General features: G+C 42.6%; 2 protein-coding genes and 1 long non-coding RNA gene across 7 annotated transcripts in view; 2 read left to right on the top strand and 1 right to left on the bottom strand.

Moving 5' to 3' along the window:
- LOC143344808 (ras-related protein Rab-37) overlaps positions 1–4,989 on the top strand; it is a 122,649-nt gene extending 117,660 nt beyond the window's left edge. For 3 of the 4 annotated variants that reach the window (XM_076771250.1, XM_076771251.1, XM_076771252.1), the window contains exons 5-8: positions 663–771; positions 1,880–1,990; positions 2,620–2,761; positions 3,350–4,989. In XM_076771250.1, coding sequence (XP_076627365.1) covers positions 663–771; positions 1,880–1,990; positions 2,620–2,761; positions 3,350–3,467 — 480 coding nt within the window. In that variant the 3' untranslated portion in view covers positions 3,468–4,989. Of the gene's footprint in view, positions 1–348; positions 460–662; positions 772–1,879; positions 1,991–2,619; positions 2,762–3,349 lie in introns of all 4 variants that reach the window. The other variant, XM_076771253.1, reaches the window with a different exon arrangement.
- Positions 4,990–5,305: 316 nt separating this feature from the next.
- Positions 5,306–10,718, top strand: LOC143344505 (uncharacterized). Its single transcript, XM_076770622.1, has 4 exons — positions 5,306–5,558; positions 5,896–6,042; positions 6,122–6,211; positions 6,286–10,718. The coding sequence occupies exons 1-4, from the start codon at positions 5,415–5,417 to the stop codon at positions 9,625–9,627; spliced, it is 3,723 nt and encodes a 1,240-aa protein (XP_076626737.1). The 5' UTR covers positions 5,306–5,414; the 3' UTR covers positions 9,628–10,718.
- A 4,087-nt stretch (positions 10,719–14,805) lies between these two features.
- LOC143344795 (uncharacterized) lies at positions 14,806–20,546 on the bottom strand. 2 transcript variants are annotated; one of them, XR_013080147.1, is made up of 4 exons: positions 17,717–20,546; positions 17,488–17,615; positions 17,302–17,396; positions 14,806–15,365 (listed from the first exon to the last, which is right to left on the bottom strand). It is a non-coding gene; the product is annotated as an uncharacterized LOC143344795 (long non-coding RNA). The 2 variants fall into 2 exon arrangements; XR_013080146.1 differs by having other exon boundaries at positions 17,488–20,546.
- Positions 20,547–22,119: the final 1,573 nt, after the last annotated feature.

Here is a 22,119-nt window from a genome sequence, read left to right as displayed (position 1 = left end):
ACGATTTTAATTACGTAGAATTTGAATTCATCAAGAAATATTCTGCATAATGTGTCACGCATATGGGAAACAGGAAATGTAGCTCACGCTTCGTGTCTTTATGCAGACATAAAATAAAGAATAATTACTAACAGTTTTATTGGTCCTTGGATCAATAAATATAATAAAGTGCGAATGAATCGTTTCGAATTAATTTCTCAAGGGAGAATCCCAATTCTTGAAGAATCAAAGGGCCACAGAGAAATTAGAATTGCGGACACGATCCTCTGAAAGCGTTTAGTTTCGTACGAGTGAATCTATACTCGTGGGTCAGCGACTATTTTTATAAAGAATTTTCACGTAACACAGGTGATGCTATTGGGCGACAGCGGTGTGGGGAAAACCTGCCTTCTAACGCGATTCAGGGACGGCCGATTCCTGTCTGGCAACTACATAACCACCGTCGGCATTGATTTTAGGGTGAGAAACTCTAATCCCTCTCGGGGGGTATCCCTGTCGCGTACGTTTCTCAGAGTCGAATGTAACAATTCGCTGGTAACGAAATGCATTGCTCACATTGACGGAGAACACGTCACGATAACTATGCGGAATTTTCGAAGCCGTTTACGCGCGAGGGAACCGGTCCGAATGGAAAGCATGAGCGGTTTTCTTCTCTTTTCCAGAATAAGGTGGTCGTCGTCGACGACACGTCTGTGAAGCTTCAAATATGGGACACGGCTGGCCAGGAAAGATTTCGAAGCGTTACGCACGCGTATTACAGAGACGCTCATGGTAATTATATTTTTATCGTAGCTTCGCGTTCGAGGCGCTCAAGAGGAACGGCCGCCATATTTGGTAACGTAATCGTGGCTTTTTGTAAAACGAAATGGGTATGAAAAAGTCTGTTTGCCCGATCGTCGAAATGCTTATCAACTTTTTCACCTAATTGGTATACACAGGGACAAAAAATCGAGAACTTTGCACAGGCTAGCATTATGTAAATCGCAGTACCCGATGCAATATCATGCTCTAGATTCTGAGCATGCAGAAATGATTTCTTCCCCGGTAAGCTGCGCGTTGGAAATTCAACTCTTTTTCCAAACGTAGGAGATCGACGGGGTTATAGAATTGTAGAAGTGATCGATGTTTTCGCGAAGCAGGTCGCGAAATGATTCTAAATTCAACGACAGCGTTAATTTTGGAGAGCTACTTAACTGAATTCGAGGCTAAAGAGGCGGGGAAGGAAACGCGGCATCCGCCGTAGGGGGCACCTCCATTGTTTGCGCGAAGAAAACCTCTTTGAACCGGGACGTCGCCGCGACAATAGTTAGACGTTTCAAAGGCTTGGTAACAATTACGTGTCGGAGACACTTCGACAATGGTGTCTCCAATTCTATAACACGAACGCTAGTGCTTTAGGCTTTAACCCGTGAAACATTCTGAAGAGACATGCTTTCGAATGGAAAAAAAGTATTATAATTGATCGATCCCCGAGCTACCCATTGACGAGGATCAGAGCGGAAGTTTTCAAGCGTCGCGTATTGGATTCATCGAACGATGAAAGATGAAAATGAACGCTAGTATTACCGACTGATCTAAGTCATGGATGCCTACATCCGACTTTAAGATTTTCTGTTTCCCCCCTGGCGTCGTAGAAATCTATTTCTGAACAATTCCAGTCAATTTGCGTACAAGAAACATTGTTTCGTCCGTCGTTGGTCAAAGAATTGCATGACGAAACGAGCGCGCGAGCAATTTTCCTGGCCAGCGCAAAAAGAGCACGAATGACTAGACGCGCAGTAACGCGGACAACGTCACGTGAAAGCTTTTGTTTCCGGGTCTACCAATTACCAGGATCACGGCCGGTTGCGTAACGCAAAACGATCATTATTGGTTTTAGCTCTTTTATTGCTGTACGACGTGACGAACAAGACGAGTTACGATAACATCAGGGCATGGCTGAGCGAAATCCGAGAGCACGCCAACGAGGACGTGGTCATCATGTTGCTGGGTGAGTTTAGGGATCGTTTACGCGCGAAAAATGCCGATTCGCGCGGGCTGTTTCGGTTTTTAATTTGAGAAAAAAACTGAACGAAAAGAAGACAAGTTGGCTAGCTTTCTTTGTCGCTCGGTTTCCGAGAAAGTTGTCAATGATCGATACGTCGATGAGCAGCAACTGGTTTGTTGCGGTTTCGATTAGTTTCTTGCTTTCGTAGAAAGTCAAAGAGAACGGTCTAGGAAGAGTGAAGTACCGCTCGGTTAGCTGGCGAATAAAGAATCGCTAGTTGGGTAGGTGGGATGATTGATTAACGCGGACATGCTTGTTGCGGTGTCAGGAAGATCGTGAGAAATATGAAAGGTTGTCGCTAACAAGAATTACCTCCTCAGTTCCGATCGAGTCGTCGAGGAAGTAATGTGAATTTCGGAAGTGATAGAATTAATGCTACGGTGATCCATTTGGGTTCGTTTATCACGGATTCTAGAGCAACTTCCTAACTTTTATATACACGAAACTAGTTTTAGTTAGTAACCGACCCAATATTTGATATCCTATTCGATCGGTACGCGTTAGAGATTCGCTTTAGATCGTTAAGTGCTAATTTAACAGGAACGTAACAAACTGAAACAAGCTAATTTCAGGTAACAAGTCGGACTGCGGACCGGAACGAATCGTGAAGAAAGAAGAAGGCGAGCGGTTGGCGCAAGAGTACAAAGTCCCCTTTATGGAAACCTCTGCTAAAACCGGCCTGAACGTCGAATTGGCCTTCTTGGCCGTTGCTAGGTATTTGAAAAACGTTGACTTAATTGCTATCAGCGTGTGGGAAAAACACGCGAGACGTTAACCTGTCGAAACTATAGCGCTAAGTGCTATATTCATATTTTAATCATGGCCGACTCGACACAGGGGTTCTTATAGTTGTAGTTTACGTAACGTGAACTAATAATTATGAATTTCTTCTGTATAATACGAATACATTATATACACGCACTTTAGGAAGATAATCATAACCAAAGGCATTAATAATAATTCCCATCTAGGACCATATTAATGACTTTCAACATGTTGTGCCAAGCTAGCAAATACAGGGTGTTTCATAAATTGTAGACATAATTGAGACTTCAGCGTAGGAATGTAATAAAACTCGTATATGCTGAATTTATCCTTGCAAATATGTCTTATATGTACGAGTAAATTAGATTCTCTTTTAAAACGTATTTTGAGGATAGTTTTGATGCATACATACGTACATCCTCGTGTTAGGCAGATGGATGACGCTAGGGGATCTACATAGAGTCAGCCATGATGTTCATACGTTGCATTCTTTGCTGGGAGGAACTGAACGGTAAATATTATTTCTTATACTTTCAGGGAGTTGATGGCCAGAAAGAGCAACGACCCGGACGACACAAAATTCAACGTCCAAGACTATGTTCGACAACAATCGCAGCGGAGTTCCTGTTTCAATTCCAATTGCTTGACGACCTGAATTGCGCAACAGTCCTGCGCACACGTTTCCGTACAATAGATAGAACGAACGGTGAAACACGAACCGGAACTCGTTGGCTGCGAGAATGGCGCGAAATGATCGTAGCTATTCGAGTGTTCGTAATCGGGATCAAGCGCAGAAATCGTCAAAAGGGTACCTTGTTGCGGAAGCGTCGATAGGGAGATAAATTTGCACAATTTCCAACATTGTAGTCGACCGACGTAATCGTTAGACGAGAAAGTAGATTTCGACGAAACGCATTAACGAAATAGAGATTAACTTAAGACTTTCGATCACGTAACAGTATTCGATGTACGCTTGATCGAAGAAATTTGGCTGCACAACCACAATATTTGGGAAATACATTAATTCTAGAGGAAGAATGTCAACCACTTGATTTGATTTTAATACATTTTTTCTTTAAATAAAATAGAATAGTTTAATGCGTATCTTTGTTTCGAGCAGTGCGGCCATGTTCTTTTTAACTGGGTGTATATAACGTTGTTTGTTCCACCGGAAACGCGTTGTTGCCGATCGATGAAACACAAGATGACAAAGAATCGCGGAACGGATGTCGATATTTTTGAAAGCGACTAGCACAAAATTATTGTTGATGATATCTGTATAGAAATATATAATTCTTGGTTAATTCTGTACTGTACATTAATGTGAATAGCTTCGTGGGACAGAGACTCCCAAGATAGATGTAGGAAACGTCTCGATGGTTCTAACTCGCACTGTATACGATCCCTACGGTGTTTAACGAAAAAAAATAGTGTATTTGATTCGACACCGTGAATTTAACGAGATGCCGTGCGAAAGCTCACCGTGTACCAAGTAGATCGGTGGTTTTAGAAAAACCCCCGCGTAGAAGAGCTTTCCGAGAATATTTCATAGCTGCCATATTTATGACACGTTGGAAAGGAACGCTCAATAATTTTATGTTGAGAAGGTCTTTCTCGTACCTTAGGTACGATTTATTGAAATGTTTACGTCACATTCCATGGACAAAATTGAATGAATATGTATGTATATGTAGAATCATATGTATACGTCTTAGTCGTAATAATCATTTAGATCGCAAATTTGTGACAAATTAGGGCAATCGTTTATTAAATTCCAACAAGCTTGTTTAAATCTTTGGCGAAAACTTATAAAAGTTTGAGTCACGTGACTATTTATATCGTTCTCTATGTAGCGGCCCTAACAGCGCTATAATGTTCGACCAACCCGATTTACATTCCAACCTTTTCGATTTTATACATTGAATTATTTTTATAACGCCTGAATGATAATTTGCTATGAATGTTTCAAAATTAAGGGATGCCGATCGTTTAGTTCCATTATGCAACAGTTATCTTGTAAGTTAATCGAACTAAGAATAAAAATTGAACAAGATGTGCCGTGTACGTTTACCTGCTCTGTATGTACAATCTGTCTTCTCGACAAACGACAAACAATTACATGTCAAATATATATTGGGAAGTACATATAAAATAAAAGATCACTCGACCAACGGAAACTATTCTTTCCTCATTTATCACCACTGCTTGGCTGTTCCAACCCTACTTTAATCAGTATCGTTATCTGAAGTACAACTTATTAAAGTAAGCAATCCTTCATAGTTTCTGCTTGCAGTATTAACGCCAGTTATTCGTTATCATAGACAAAACATTTTTTGCACTCATTGCACATGGATCACGATAAAAAGTAGTTGATAAATAAATATCTCGAGACTGAGCTGGACAACATTGTTCGTCACGCGTCTTTGGAACTTGTTTTCTGAACACGCGGAACGCATCGAAACGGACCGCTCGGTTTCAGTTTCAAATGTCGACGTACAAACAAAACGCTGCGTCCCTAACCTGGTCTTGGAAAACGCGTTTCGTTGGTAGACAAAATACCGTGATATCTTGCGAGAAAGTGCGACGGCAATAAACGTCCGCAATGGACGAGGTGGTGGAGTTGCAGAACATGGAAAACGTGTGCAGGCTCTGCCTCTCCACCGATGAACCGAAGTCGTCGGTTTTCGGGATGCAAGACTCTCCGGTACCGTTGGCCACTAAGATACAAGCCTGCCTGTCGATTCAGGTAAGTGTGAAATATCGCTTCCTTGTAGATATTTAGCGTCGAATATACGTTCCTTTTGCCGTACCATTGAACGCATCGCGCCTCGTATATATGCCCAATGCGTGTGCTTCGAGGTTAGGTCTACACTGAACTATGCCAGGAAAATTAGAACCAACTAGAACGGTTACGAGCATTTTATTTCTATTTGCCATTGTTGGCTATTGATGGTTCTGTAGATACTGATTGGAATAAGATTTTTAAAGAATGCATTTTCAATACCTTATTCTGACGATAGCTTAGTTTCTTAAGTTGAGACTATGAAGAATTCACGCTTCTACTTAGCATGTATATCTTTTAGATTTTAGCCACGGATAGATTATCAACAGACATATGTGAAAAGTGTGTTAAAAATGTGAATCAGTGGCATAATTATAAAGAAGCTTGTCTTCGTACCCAAGACAAATTGCATCAATGGTTGGAAAAGCATTTGCAGTCGATTCCTATGGTAAGTGTATATTCTCTAGTAATTTATACACATGGATATTGTAAGAAATTATAATGAACACATGTTTTTACCTATTTAGGTTATAACTATCAAGGATGAACCTGTGGATCTTGATTTTTACGAAGATAACATTGAAGTTATTTCAGAATCTGCTACCGATTCTGATTTGGTAAGTACTGTAATTTGGGGAACAAAATCTAAGAAATTAGGACACGTTACAAGTAAATTGTATTTTTTTTCCAGGAATCAGCTACTCTCGAAGAAAGTATAAATAATATATCAAACAGTGTTCATGTTGAAGAAGTAAACGACGATGAAACAAATTTACCAAAAGCTCAACCAGCACCGACAAAAGACGTGGATCCGTTAGCAAAATCTGAGTTACAAGTAGACTATGACACAGATTGTACCATAGAAATAGAATCCGTTACTGGTAGCGAACTGTTGCCAAATCCTCTTTCCAACAAGGAAGACAGGGTGATGGAAGCCGATTCTACGCAAAAGTCTAGTGCTTCGACATCAGCAAGTAAGAAAAAGATGAGACGGGGCCCGCACACTCACTTTCGAGGAACACGTGTTTTCAAGCAAAAGTGCGTGCACTGTCAAATTAATTTACACTCGAAATACTCTTACACAAAGCACATGGAGAGATTTCATACAGACAAGCCAAACGGCAACAACGATACAACGCTAGACGACGAGGAAGAGTTGGTAGAAGATTTGGAGGATGAATTAATCAGCATGGAGAAGGATGCTCCCTTAACGCAAGTACAGCAAAGTATTATCAGCCAATTGAAAACGTTCTCGTGCTATTCCTGCCAAGAAACCTTTACCGATCGGAGAAATACGCTTTCTCATATTCGTCAACATATGCCCGATTTGAGGCCGTACACATGCATCGCGTGTTTGACAGAATTCCCCGATCGATCAATGTATAAGTTACATTGCGGTGCGTCGTTCGAGTGTGCAATGAAAATTGCATTGGTCGTGCCTAACCATGGCGAGGAGAAGTACTTTACATGCAACATGTGTTTGCGATCTCTGCAAAACAGAAAAGAATTACTGAGTCACCTGTCAAAGCACTCCGACAGACAATACGAAGAACTGATTTCGCCATCGCGATCTCCTCCCAAGTTAAAACCGATGACACCTCTGCCGCGTCTAAAGCAAGAAGGTTTGAAGAAACCGCCCGAAACGGGCCCGATTATTCCTCGACCCTATAAAAACGGTGATCCTGCTCATAATCACGTTTGCGATTTGTGCGGAATGATATATCGATACAGGCCTAACATGCTGAAACACAAAGATCTGTGCCAACGTCTGTCGCCAGAGGTTCGGACGTCCTACAAATGCGTGCATTGCGGAATGACGTATCTCGTGTTCAAAAAGTTTCATAATCACATCACTCTGGACCATAAAAAGAAAGATTTCATTTGCTCCGAGTGCTGTGCTAAATTCAGATCATCTGCCGATTTCTTGGAGCATCACGAGTCGCATCGCGAGGAACGGAACCAGAAGCAACTGCTCGAAAAGGAGTCCGCGAAGCCTGTGCAAAGCATTACGACGCCTATCAAGGATTGGGACACGTTCGAGGCGGAAATAAACGCGGCCAAGATATCCGACAGCAACCAGTACAGTTGTGCTTTGTGCAACTTGGAGTTCGCCACCAGGGCCGAGTTGACGGAGCACAGAAACCTCCATCTGAAGGTGAAGATTTACTCGTGCGTGATCTGTCGCAGCATGTTCAGCAGCGCGGGTGCTCTGGAGAGCCACATGAAGGATCACGGCATAGAGGATCCTAACGAGCAGACCGCGAACAGCTCCTGCGTGGAGTACGGAACAATGGAAGAGGATTCGCGGGACTCCAAGTCGATGAACGCCAGTGCCACCTCGGATCCTGGCTCGAACAAGAACGAATGCAACCTGTGCGGCAAGATGTTCTCGAACTATGCGAATCTCAAGAGACACATACGGAACATTCACAAATCGGGCAAGTCCCACATCGGTTGCCCCGATTGTTCGCGAATGTTCAGTAGCAAGGAGATTCTCGAACGGCACATAATAACCGAACACAAGTCGGCAAAGAACATGTGCCCCCAGTGTCCAAAGAGTTTTGTGTTCAAAGGGAATTTGAACCTTCATTTCCAAAACGCCCACGGCGAGAGGACACAAACGAAAGGTGGCCACAAATGCGACCTCTGCGGAAAGAGTTTCGTAGAAGAAGCCTCTCTCAAGATACACAGATCATGGCACAGTCGAGCAAACTCTCGTTTAAGTTTACGATTCACGCCGAACGATGACAAGAAATCAGTGAAACAGACGTTCTTGACCAAACAGGAGCAGGATGTAAATTCTACCCCCGACAGACCGGCCAGAGCACGGAAATCTTTCCCGAATCCGCCGCCCGCGAAACCCCAGGGTAACTTCCAGTGTCAGGTATGTAACGATAAATTCAACGACGTGACCGAACTGAGGAAACATTTGTGGGACGTGCACTGCGCCCGCACCAAGGCCGAGAAGTCCTTCACGGGAGACGAGCTTCAATGCGAGCTCTGCACGAACGTTTACCCGGACAGGGAGACGTTGAACATGCACATGCAGTGGCACAAAGCCTATCCGATTCTCAGCGACATCAGGAAACCGACTTTCCCCTGCGAGATCTGCGGAAAGATGTACAGCTCCAAGAAGGTACTGTGGAGACACAAAAAGCTTCACAAAGCGACCAGCATTGCCGCCATGAAGTTGCATTCGATGGGCAAGAAATCACCACCGATCGGCCAGCAACACTTGTGCAACGTCTGCCACAAAGTATTCAGCAGCAACCAATCCCTGCAGCGTCACAAGTTCAACTTGCACAGCGACATGTTGAACTCGTCGCTGTACAACAACACGCGAAGATTGTCGCAGGAGGAGTCCAAGCCGAAGAAGGTGAAATTGGAGGAGGATACCCTGCAAAAGCCGTTGACCGCCATGGAGGCCGTGAACACTGGCAAGAAGTCGGTGATGTGCCACGTTTGTAGAAAGTTCTTCCCGAACATGAGCGTGCTGTACAAGCACAAGCAGCTGGTGCACAACAAGTCGCGCGTCGTCAAGAACATCGTCAAAGCGAATATAATGACGTCAACCGAGTGCGTACCATTGGCTGGGAACGACGGCAAGGTCTGTTGCAACGTCTGCTACAAGGAGTTCCCGGGTCTGTCGAATTTACGACAGCATTTCACCGTCAAGCACAAGAACACTCCGCCGCAGCACGCTTGCCCGGTCGACGGTTGCAAGCTGATGTTCCCCACGCTTCTGAGCTTGAAGAACCACGAGCTGTCCCACACCAGCATGATCTTCAGCTGCAACCTGTGCGGCAAACACGTGTTCACCAGAACAGCGATGACAAATCATATGCTGACGGTGCACAACACCGTCTACGACGCTGATCAGAACAAGAACTTCCACAAAGAAACGGACCTGACCAGCTACACCGTGAAGGGCGCCGTCGACGCGACCTGTCCTTATTGCAAGATCAAATATCCCAACAACAGGGCCATGAAGATCCACTACTTCAAGTTTCACGACGGCACCGATCAAGCGTAGGCCAACTCGCCTTTCCATGCTCAGGAATAGTCGAAGGATTATTTTGAAGCTGAACGAGCATATTTGGTACTCGCGTCGAGTCGAATACCGGAATACCGATCTTGGAATCAACGAGACCTTCCGAATCAGATGGACGTTGTACTCTTTTCTATCACCGGGTCATGAGGTCGCGTTCACCTGTGCGACGATGAACGACTCTAGCACGGGACCGAGACGCCATCATGTCCCCTAACGTTGTTTGATTTCAGTGGTACGTTTTAATACTTCTGCCAGTCCTACTTCTCTACCTGCCGTGGCAGCCAAGCTGTGTCATAGTTGGCACAGACGACAGTGGCCCGATCAACGAAAACTCTGTACATAATCCATAATTATTGTAGAGGAATCGAAAGAGAGAGAGAGAGAGGGAGAGAAAGAGAGAGAGAGAAAGCGAGAGAGAGAGAGAAAGAAAGAGATAGTATATATTTCTTCGTTCGATGTTTTTACGAGAGTTATTACGGTTTTTAAGGACACTTAACTTTGTTCGTCGCTCACCCGATGATTATATCAGTGCTTTTCCGGCGGACGTCGATGACTCGAAAGATATAGTTTATTAGAACGGGCTACCTAGATTTCTACTTCTGGCCTCTGTTCACTTCGATCAACATTTTCGTAAATATGGATTTTAATTGCTGATCATGATGTTAGAGCAAATCTTGGTTACCCGTTTAAAACGTAACTCATTTGCTGCGCTATGTCGAATGAACGATAATCTTGCGAGATCACTACTACGAACGATAGCTACACGGTCATTCTTCTTCTTTTCCTTCTTCTTGATAAGCAGCGGTGAATCGTAATGGTTGTAAGCGCAAAATCCGCGTGACTTTGTATAGAGCAAGCGAGGAATTAGTATGGCAGTGACATTGTGACAACCGATGGATCGACATCATCGACGCTGAGGTTGCACTTGAATTTATTTGAGCGCTGTTACTGGACACTGGGATTAGAACACTTTTGTCGTGGATTTTATTATTAAACGCATACTTGTATATGCAATGTATAAGCTGTAGCGTTTTGCATATAGTGAACAAATAAAGGGAGGATTAATAAATGTAGATCTTCGATTTTTCATGCATCATTTAACATTATTTTGTGTTCAGTGTAGAGTGCTGTTTGTGAGCTTTGAATTACGATTGCATCCACATGCTTTTTCTCACGCTGCTCAAAACAATTAGGGGATCGGACCTGATCAATTTATGAGAATTAACCTGTGGTGGGACGTGCTGCATCCGTCAACAGAGTCGTACATTAAGTCTTGTTGTCGCAAGTTCCTGTTTAAACCTTTAAATATATAAAGTAGTCCTATTTAGAGATAAGAGCATCGACGCGGTTTTGAGAAAAAGGTAAAGGAGCGAGCCTTTAGGTTTCTCTAACCTGAAAGACAAGATTAATATTAACTACGGAATCCTTTTCCTCTAGCAATCAATTGTTACATTATTATGATCTAGAGAATAGCTATGTTACGAATATTAGCCACGGGAAGACATTCTTAGGGAGTTGTCTTGCAGACGAACGAATTCGAATTCGGTTCTCTGTTTAGCAATTGTTTCTTTCTCTTCCTATAGTAAAGTAGAGTGACAACGATTTGGAGGTCTTCCAAGACGATTCTTTTTTTGGTCCAACAATAAGTACCTTCGCTGATGAGTACACTAACCCGTCCTATCTTGCAAAACACGGTGGAGATACGTAGCTTTGATACAGTAATAATTGTACAGATTGTCTATCTTACGTAGCATATCGGAGTATTTAAAATGTTTGGATATTTTGGTGAACGATAGGATTGTTCGTACGGCCTTATCCTCTAATTATTTTGGGCTGCGTATTTTAGCACGATCTTCGAGTCCGCGTGTCGTTGCGCGATTTGTTTTTGACGTTTTATTTTTTCGAAACGCAACGGTCGAACGTACTTTGTAAGAAATGTTTTTGAGAATCGAGTAACGCCATAATTCCTTAAACGCTGCTCCGAGGAATTACCCATGAGGTATCGGGACTTGCATGCTGAACCATTCCAGCTACCGTTAACATTCTTACGGCAGATGTTCAAGACGATAATTACGCTCTCGCAGTTATCGTTTCGTGCTACGACTACGATACACGAAAGATTTTCAGGCATTCATAATAAAGGAATATAGAGGATATATTTCTGCATAATAAAAATACTTTTTGTATCATAATATTTTTACGCAGTGACGGAAAAGATCTAAACAATGGTAAGATGTATGTTTGTTGCATAGAACGTTTATAAATGGTCAGAGATTCGAGAATAATGACGAAGCTTCGCAGATATTTGTTATATCTTCTTTTTATTGCGAATGCACAGGACATTCTTAAATTATCAAATATTATACACGTCTATACAGACACATACTACGTCGTATTTTTTATTTTTCTCCAAAGGTTATCAGTATATGTATGTATATTGTATCAATATAATCATCTCACAATTTATCAGTAGATTTATTATATATATATATATTTTTTTCTTGTTTTAACGGGATGGAAAATGTATTACAAGGAACATCTGCGAAGTATTTATCGTGTATTTTGATGAATCTTTATGCAGCAAGTCAAATTTTAAAAAAATACATATGTGTTCCTTGCCAATAAAATCTCTTTTCTTCGTATATTTTGTTTTAGGTTTTAATAAACAATATTGTACGAAAGATGGCTTAAACAATGAAATCAAGAATGTTATACTACAATAAATTGCTCGAATAGGTTAATTTATCGATTTATATTATTCATATTATGGTAATAAAATAAAATAATAAAATTAATACATTGATTTGTAAGACCAGGAACTTCTGAATTTCCTGTAAAAATTATTTAGTTTCGTAGTTTCACGATCGTAATAATTGCAGTAGTTTTTAAATGTTATTTCAAATGTATCGATTCTTTTTACTATAAAGTGCTTCTATTTCAACAAATCTGTTCGTGTTCCTTGATAGTCAAAGATGTTCTAAAAAAGTCACAGACATTTGAAAAGACTTTTTCCTCGTTGGCGCGCTGGATTAATTCGATTTATAAGTTCAAAGACGTAGAGAACAATCACACCTAGCGACTCGCGGTTAGCAACGACTATGATAACGGTAGAATGGCGCTTCGTTTTTGATCTTTTGCATCTCGCCAGTGTTTACGGTGTCATGGACACGCGAACAGCTGCTGAATTACACGCCACATGCAACGGGTGTGTTCCTTGCGCGGTTTTGAACGCCATCGTTCTCGTCGGATCAAGATACTCGCGTGCAAATACCTAATACTCGTATATAATACTTAACAAGCGTTTCAGAAAAAGTAATATTCACATTTGTAGATAATTTTCGTAAAATACAATTTTCCCTTGTCGCTCAGTGAACTATTCTAAATTCGCAGCCATTAGTTCTCGGTGTTACTCGCGACAAGGAGTTCTTTGTCGAGTCAGAGATGCCAGACGGAGCCTCGGGTGCACCGGGGACACCTCATTCCACTTTCTCACACTATGCCAGATCACGCGTACGTGAGCTCGTAGAGTTTCGGAGAGTCGATAAAGGCAAACTGACACATGCCCTCTTTTAGGATTCTCCAAAGCTGCCCGAAGTAATTTCAGGAAGGCTCACATTTGCCTTCTCGCACTTGAACAACTGAAATCCGACCTCACGTCAACGGCATACGATTTGGAATCTCGACTGCTCAGGCATTTTTAGCCTTTGTTTGCCTTTGCGTGCCTTTGCTGACCACTCCTGATACCTCCGACAACGTACAACAATTACTACTGGCTACTGTCAACCTCCCCCAGCCTCTGCTGACTTCTGCTGGCCTGTGCTGACTTCTGCCAGCATCCCCCGACGTCAGCTGACTATTGCAGGCCACTGCTGACCACCGCTTATGTTTCTGGCAACGTACAACGATTACTACGACTCCTGCCTTCCTCTGTTAACCTCTGCCAGCGTCCCCTGGCCTAAGCTGGCCTCTGCTGACCACCGTTTATATTTCTGGCAACCTATAACGATTACTACTGACTTCTGCTAACCTCTGTTGGTCTTTGCTGATCTCTGTCAGCGTGTGCTTGTCTCTGCTGAGCTTTCCTGGCCTCTGCCGTACGCTACTGACCACTGCAGGTATTTCTGATAATGTATAACGATTAATACTTACTACTGCATGCCCCTACAAGTCTCTGCTTGCCTTTGCAGGTTTCTGCTTGCCTGTGCATGCCTTTGCTGGACTCTGCTGAACACTGCTGACCACCCCTGATGCTTCTGACATCGTATAACAATTACTACATGCTACTGTTCGCCCCTGGTGATCTCTGCTTACCACTGCATGCCTCTGCTCGCCTCTGCTGACCGCTGCTGACCACTCCTGTTACTTCTGACAACGTATAACGATTACGACTGGCTACTGTCAGCCTCTCCCAGCCTCTGCTGACCTCTGCTGACCACCCCTGATGCTTCTGGCAACGTATAACGATTACAACTTGCTACTGCTTGCCCCTGCTAGTCTCTGCATGCCTCTGCATCCCTCTGCTGACCTCTACTGGCCCCTGCTGACCACGCTGACCTTTGTTAACAACTTCTAACATGATATACATGTATTAAAACTTTGTATAATGTAAATCTATGACAATAAATGATATAATTTCAAAGAATTCTATGTGTTCTCGTCACTTTTACCTTTCTTTTCCTCTCCCTATTATTCCCTTAGTTATAAGAAACCGTTTCTCTACTTAAAACTGGAATTCCAAAGTGCCCGGAGCGTTTTCTGAAATGTCGGTGACCTTGACCCACTTTCGAAATTGGGTCAAGGCCATCCGAATTTCCAAGTCGGCCGGAAGATTTCTAAAATTTCGAATGGCCTTGACCCACTTTCGAAATTGGGTCAAGGCCATCCGGATTTCCAAGTTGGCCCGAAGATTTCTAAAATTTCGAATGGCCTTGACCTACTTTCGAAATTGGGTCAAGGCCATCCGGATTTCCAAAGCGGCCGGAATTTTTCTAAGATTCGAATGGCCTTGACCTACTTTCGAAATTGGGTCAAGGTCAAGGTCAAATTCGGATTTCCAAAGTTCCCGGAACATTTCTAAAATGCTGGTGAACTTGCGAAGACGGTGGTACGCATCTTATAGGTAAGAGAATGATTAGGAGAGGAAAAGGACGGTAAAAAATGACGAGAACGCATAGAATACTTTAAAATTATATCATTTATTGTCATAGATTTACATTATACAAAACTTTAATACATATAAACATATTATATTATATTACATCATGCCACAAGTTGTCAGCAACGGTCAGCAGTGGTCAGCGATGGTCAGCTGACGTCGGGAGGCAAGTAGAGTCCAGCAGGGGCAAACAGTAACAAGTAGTAATCGTTATACGTTGTCGGAAGCATCAGGAGTGGTCAGTAGCGGTCAGCAGAGTCCAGCGGAGGCAGGCAGAAGTCAGTAGTAATCGTTATACGTTGTCAGAAATTCCAGGAGTGGTCAGCAGGGGCCAGCAGAGGCTGGGAGAGGCTAACAGTAGCCAGTTGTAATCGTTATACGTTGTCAGAAGTAACAGGAGTGGTCAGTAGTGGTCAGCAGAGACGAGCAGAGGCAGGCAGAAGTCAGTAGTAATCGTTATACGTTGTCAGAAATATAAGCGGTGGTCAGCAGAGGCCAGCAAAGGCTGGGAGAGGCTGGCAGAGGCTGGTAGTATCTGGAGTGATCATCAGTGGTCAGCAGAGGACTGTAGGAAAATTCAAAAGTACATGTTACTTTATGATGGACTATTATAAAATGTGATAGATTGAAAAATTATTAGTTTCATTTAACTTTTCCATATGATTGCTATGTAAAAGACAAATGTGAGTTTGAGTGTCCCTGTACGCTCCCAGAATTTGTCTACTCAATCCTGAAACAGCCCCTAGGAACAAACTGGTAAAGATAGAGAGATAGAGTGACCCTCCTTTAGACTTTTGGGGTTTTAGGATAATGGGACAGGATAAGGTTTAGGATATGTTGTTTCTAAGGGGGAATCAGGATTTGGCGACGCAGGGGCTAGGATGACGTGGATTTCTATGACGCATGGATCATACTAAAGTAGATGTATTTACCTAACAGGGATGGTACGCTTCCCCAATAAATTAGAAAAGTAATTAAAAAATGGTCTATTGCTGCTCAACTCTGTGTACACTGCGAATTAAAAGCGTTATGCCGAATACCAACCGTATTGATTATTCGAGAAGTCCAAATATCGAGTGTCACGAGTTCACCACTGGCCGATTTTTAGGTTTAAAGTGTTCCGAGATCTGCAGATTATGCCTCTGGTTTCGTTGCAATTAAAATTTGTTGGTAGAGTTTCATAAACGAAGATTTCCATAGTTTACGTCCTCTTTTCAAACTCGTTTTTCTTCATCCTCGAGTAGATTGGAATTTGATTAGCCAAGAGAAAGATGTTACTAGGAACTTGTTCCATTTTGGAACTGTTTGTCTCCAATTCGACTCGAACAAGAGTTATGAAAAACTTTAAAATCGTCGAGAATGATTCCTTTTCAGTTTACATTCTCTTGCAGAAAGATTCATGAGAAAAAAGAACATAGAAATGCTCTTACGATAGAAAGCTTACACACAGAAGTTGTAATTGTAGGTTTTGATATACTTGACGATATTATAACGCTTTTAATCAATAGCAAAGTGTGTCGCCTGCCTGTCGTTACTCGAACCGCATTGTTCCAAGTGACACTACACCCGACTGACTTAGATTCCCTTAATTAAAAACGTTGGTATCTGTAACGTCATTAATTATTCAGCAAAACATATAATGATCGCATTGAATGAAATGGAACGACTCTTTGAATTTGCAATTTAGTAGATTCTATTGCGAATAGGAAATGTATCAATTTGCTACTTCCTTGTTACGTCACGTTTTTTTAGCGATGAAAATAAAATTGGGTTACGGTAAGTATCCGCACTGTAAAAATAAAGACGCATCAACGTATGATGAAGCCTTGGAAGAAGGACGCAGAACTACCTTGCTGTGGGCAAGAATCGTCAGCGGTGTCGTTAAAGCATTCCATAAAGAAATCGTTTATTGCAGGAAATCGGAGCACATAACAAAGTACTTAAGTGCATCGAAGGATATTGATTCAGATTGGACCACGTTTCGAACGTGACTGCGTTTAGAATGGCTCTAACTCTGTTAACAACCTAGTCACGGCATGACAGATCAGAGAATGGCTCGGATCTGACGATGACACTATCGCGACAGAACTATTAGCGTAACGCAGACCCAAATGCAACTAATCCCTAACAATTCGATGTTGTTATTTTCGTTTCGCCCTCTTCAGAAACTTCTTGACTTAGATTACAACAAGCAAATGGCACACATAATTCCACGCTGGAACGTGTATTATTAAACTCTTGAATTCTGCATAGTTTTTCTAAGAAACGATTTCTAAGAGAGTTACTGTCCATAAGAAAATCACCCGACCTTTTTAACGTCTTCGTATCAAAGTTTATCTAATGTTCTCGTACTAGAGCGTATCATTCGACCATTCGATCCTACAATTTTCTTAAGAAATGATCCCTCAGTGGAACTAATCCCCGACAGTACGTCTGCTATCTATATTTTGCTATTGTAACTTAGGAAAGTATTTATAAGAGTAACTAATCTCTAACAATACCTTTGCTATCCAGAAGAATATTCTTTCGAGCACCAAAAGAAAACAGTTCCCAAATTTTATAACCTGCCTTGTCAGCTATCGCCTCTTTTGGAAACCTGAAAGATTTTTTAAAACAAAACTACACAAAAGTAATGCATTACGGTATACAAGAGTTAATAGAATATCTATTTCTATAAAAAATCTTACCGTTTCGCCGGACATTCCTATTCAGGATTCCAAGTTCGAACAGTGAATGCGTCAGGAGACAGAGATCATACGCCTACGAAGTTTGCAGACCAAAATCTATATCAAGCGATGGGGACAGCCATAGTAACCTTCAGCAGCCAGTTGATTTCGTTTCATCCACAGCATCAAAAAAGAAAAAAAAAACGTCCAATATTGCAGCGACGCGATCCCAGCCTATGAAAGAACAAACCTCGAAATCGGAATTGGACGCGTTCGATGGAAATCACCTGCAGACCGCGTTTCAAAGCGACGATTCAGGCAACATTGACCGCTCGTGAAACGCGATTACGTCACCGTCGATCGTGTCGAGGCGAGACCGAACGGATACAGGACGCCTACCGATCGACGATCCATCGATCAACGCCGTGGGTCCCCGGATCGCAGCCAGACGACCAACCGTGACGCTCGTTTCAAGTATACCGAAGAGCTGGTCGTACCGAACTTGCGATACAATAGTACTTTAACCGTTAAGATCGTGTACTAGCTGCCGGTTCCGTTGTTCGAGACTTAATCGATTAATTAGGCGCCCTCGAGCGACACGCCACTGGCTCCCCGCGTAATTAATTGATTGGGGATGTCTCATGGATCTAGGGCCCTTGGATCGCGACAGCGGTCGGAGGAGCGATGACGAATGAACCGGAAGATCGAAGCTTTCAATCGAAAGTAACAGCTATCCTAAAAATTAACACGTCAAATGTCTCAGAAGGAATTCTTCACTTCGTTGGAACTCGTTAGAAACAAGACTCGACAGAGGTAAGATACAATCGCTTAATAATTACTTCCGCGTCGCATATGTTACGATCGTTACAATGGGATTTATTTATTCACAAATTTTATCTTCGTTCTTAGTCTCGATTAAACTTCGAACCAACTTCGAGGTACTATTTCCAACGTACGTTGCGTAGAAATGGTATCTCGGTTAGCCAGGGGCGCTTAATTTCTGGCTGGATGCAAATGCACACGATCGATCGGTGATTTAATCAAAAGAAAAGTATTTGTCGCCCGAGGTGACCGGTTTATTAGCGTCGAAGCTGCTTTCGCGACGGCCTTTGTCACGATGAAACCAGCGAAAAATAATGTGCCGTTGCGTAATTACGGTTTTAATAAGGAGGAACGCGTTCTCGCGGATTTTCTGTCTGCGAATCTTTTGTCCGATCTCCGTGACGGCGTCGGAGGAAAATAAAATGCGAAACGGGGGATTCGAACGTCAGAAGAGAGAAAGAGATCCTTTCCGTTGGGTTTCAGTACCGAAAGATGTTCGAAACGTGGACAAATGTTTTGCTTTGGTTATTCTTTAGCATCCTCGACACCTAGCATTTATTCTTACGAAGCTCCTTGGGGACGAATTATTCTATCTGAATCAAATAAGAATTCCAACCGATTTTTACCCAGATTTATCGATTTTCTAACGATATTGCTGCGTTATCCTTCGTGGAAGCCTCGATCCTTGACGAAGGACACGCGATTCGAGATTCCTCGCGTTTTTCCCTCCCGATCGACGTCTTTTCTCATCGCGTTCCTGCGACGCGACTAATTTGAAGCGCCGCTCGAGATTAGAGGCCTAATGACGGCAATTTGCCCTGAATCACGGTCGTCTCTTGATTGCATTCGCGTTTCTTCGCCGTACCACGAATCGTACGCGTTTTATTTTCATGCAGGCTGTTAAAAAGATTCATTCGGTGCTTACGCGGCAAATGGAACACGCCACACTGACAATTTCTGAAATATAGTTCTACATTAGAAGAGAAATATACATTTTGAAGAAACGGGGAATAACGTGGAATTTAATAGATCGAAGAGTTTACTACTTGGAATGAGTTTTCTCGACGTTAGTCGTTGCATCGGGATTCAACATCGTCGGATCTTGCAAATCGAATTAGCGTGCCGTAGACACGCGAATCGCAGCCCGCAGATTTTCAGCGTGTACGAGCACGAGCCAGCTTCTGACACTCGATAATGCGATCGGCAATTATAACGTGCACCGTAAACTTGGTCATGGTCGCTGACTTCTAATCGAATTATCTTTGTTCCTTGCTGGAAATCCAATGTACTATTCTCGTACACCGCGTGGCCTTTTCTTTTTCTGTCAAGCACGGTGACATTGAGTCGCGAGTTTTGTTCCAACGACGTGTTCTCGATTTCCTTCGGAGCGTGTACAGCTCGTTCCTCGTTCCACCTTCAAAATTGTCAATCCGAATCTTATAAATAATTTTACGTTTTCATTAGTTTTGAAATTGAGAATACATTTGTAAGTTTTGTAACAGGACTTTGGACTTGCGTGTATCAATTAACACTACAGAATTTAAGTTAAGCCATCGTTGAAGTTTCTGTGTTATGAAATATTTTCACAGTTTGTTATAATTTTGCTTTCGAATAAAGTTTGGCGAATTTGGTTAGCGTATTGCGTATAAGGGCAAGAGAATAGAGAATTTAGTATTGAAACGACCGACGTTGCGCCGGTTTTACGTCTGTTGATCGACACTTGGACGACCTCGCTCTCAATGCATCACCGCGCGATGCACATGCACTTCAGCCTCCCCGCAATTGCATGATCATTTCCCATTGCTCGTCGTGCTCGATTCATGGTGAACTATTATTCCAGATGGTCGTATCAGTTTCCAGCGTCAAACTTTCTTCGTTTCGCGCGTATCGGAAAAACCTTTGGCACGGATTCCTAAAACAAAAATGCTCGATACAGGCTTCTACTCACATTTATCGTTTTTATTTCACGAATAATGATAATAAAATGTCTGACATCGAGAATAGAATTTTCGACAAGATTGTCGTCGGAATAATTCGTGGGAGTATCGGGTGCGGTCTTTGCCGCAAAGGCTCGTGTTCGATTTTCGAAATCGTTAATCCACAGGTCGAAAACGATCGACGGACACCCGAGAGTAAGTTGAGATCCAAGACGCAAGATCGTTTTACGATACCTCTCTAAGCGAGTTGGCTGATTCGTATCTTGCTTTCGCAACGACGCGTTTACGCTAATTCGTAGGTCTGTAGGCAGACCGATAGAGACTTCGTTAGACAGCAGGGCTTTCGTTCTAATTTTAAAACATATTTTAAGGAGAGAATGCAAATGATCGATAGAAGATTCTCTTCCTATTTTCGGGTAGATGAGATACCGACAGAAAATTCGTATCTGTGTGTAAAATATTCGACGATCTAATTGGAAATCCAAGAATTCTTGATTCCACGAGTCTTGAATATTTAATCGAATTAATTATACAAAAGACATAATTAATTTCGTTCGTTTAGCTGAACCTTTCTGGGTCACTTATTTCCAGATTCGAAGCTAATTTCACGAACAAGATATGCAACGCCTTATTATAGATTCGAGTTCGGTGGGTCATCATTCACTAATTTAAGTAGAGCTACACGTACTCGTTTACGAGGTCGATCAAAATCGAGTTTCTGTACGAAAGTCTGTGAATTCTCACCGACGAATTAATACTTAAAATCCTATAATAAAATTAGATCGAATTTTTTTACGCTACGTCATGGGCAAATACTAGAATTTGTGCCCTTGCCCCCTCGGATCGGATCTCTGGTTCGTAGATCGAAGGATCGCCGCGTGTCCCGGGATTCCGCGGCGTTCGCGTCGCGATTTATGTAACGCTGTACGCGCGACCTTGAAATTGGAGAACTCACCAGATGCGCAAGAGGTGCACTCGCGGCCATAACTCCTCGCTGTCGATCGTCGTCTCTATGGTTTCGCGTGTTTACCGCGTTACGTAAAGCCGATTCCGACGCAATTGGATTGCTGGCGACTGGTTCACCGATGCCCTCGAAGTTCGGTATTTCAGCAACGCGGTTTCGCGATCCATCTTACCCGGACCGGAAACGGATGGACAGCGGCGACCTCCCAACGACGCCACTCGTTATCAGAACGAAGGATTTTCGTCGAATCGAAACGTCTTCATTTTCGTAAGCTTCTTACGATTTCAAATGAAACTGGTATTTGATTTTATGAAAAAATGGAACACTCTCTGTCCACCTAAATAATATTTTAATAGATTTGAATTTTCGTACAAAGGGTGGAAGGTTATTTTATATACAATTATTAGACCCCCGTTACGATTTATTAAAATAGTGAAATTTTGTTTCTGAAAGTTTGAAGATCTACGCCCAAGAATTATTATATTTTCCCAACTTCGCAGGGATCGTTATCGTTGGGCACATTATCCGCCAGGAGGGTTAATAAATAAATCGAGGGCGTCGTGACGGAATTCGAGCGTGCTTTCATCGTCGCGCGGCCCTCCGTTTGGAATAGATATTTATTAAAATACATTCCCCGCGACTGTCGTTTGATAATTCAGTTTCCGCTGACGGGCGAAACGGCGCCGCGAATATAAACAGCGGGCAGAAAATATTTCAGCGAACGAATCGCGACCAAACGATCGCGCTCTAACGAACTATCATTCGCAGACGTATCGCGCGTCGATCTCCGTTGAATTAATGCGACACACGCGCGATATCGTCGCGAGCGTTTCAACCGGACGCAAATAAATTTCTCGATACGTTTTCCGTTCGTTGATCAGAACGTTGCCGCTCGTTTCGGCCTCGCGGCGAACAGGAACACGTTTCGAC

This window comes from Colletes latitarsis, chromosome 8, assembly GCF_051014445.1.
Source record: "Colletes latitarsis isolate SP2378_abdomen chromosome 8, iyColLati1, whole genome shotgun sequence".
Classification (NCBI taxonomy): domain Eukaryota; kingdom Metazoa; phylum Arthropoda; class Insecta; order Hymenoptera; family Colletidae; genus Colletes; species Colletes latitarsis.
Note: the sequence above shows the minus strand (reverse complement) of the source record. Positions and strands in the feature narration are given on the sequence as shown.

Coding starts and splice junctions, on each gene's coding strand:
- LOC143344505 (XM_076770622.1), top strand. CDS start 5,415: ATGGACGAGGTGGTGGAGTTGCAGAACATGGAAAACGTGTGCAGGCTC. Junction 5,559..5,895: donor AAGCCTGCCTGTCGATTCAG/GTAAGTGTGAAA, acceptor TATATCTTTTAG/ATTTTAGCCACGGATAGATT. Junction 6,212..6,285: donor CTGCTACCGATTCTGATTTG/GTAAGTACTGTA, acceptor TTTTTTTTCCAG/GAATCAGCTACTCTCGAAGA.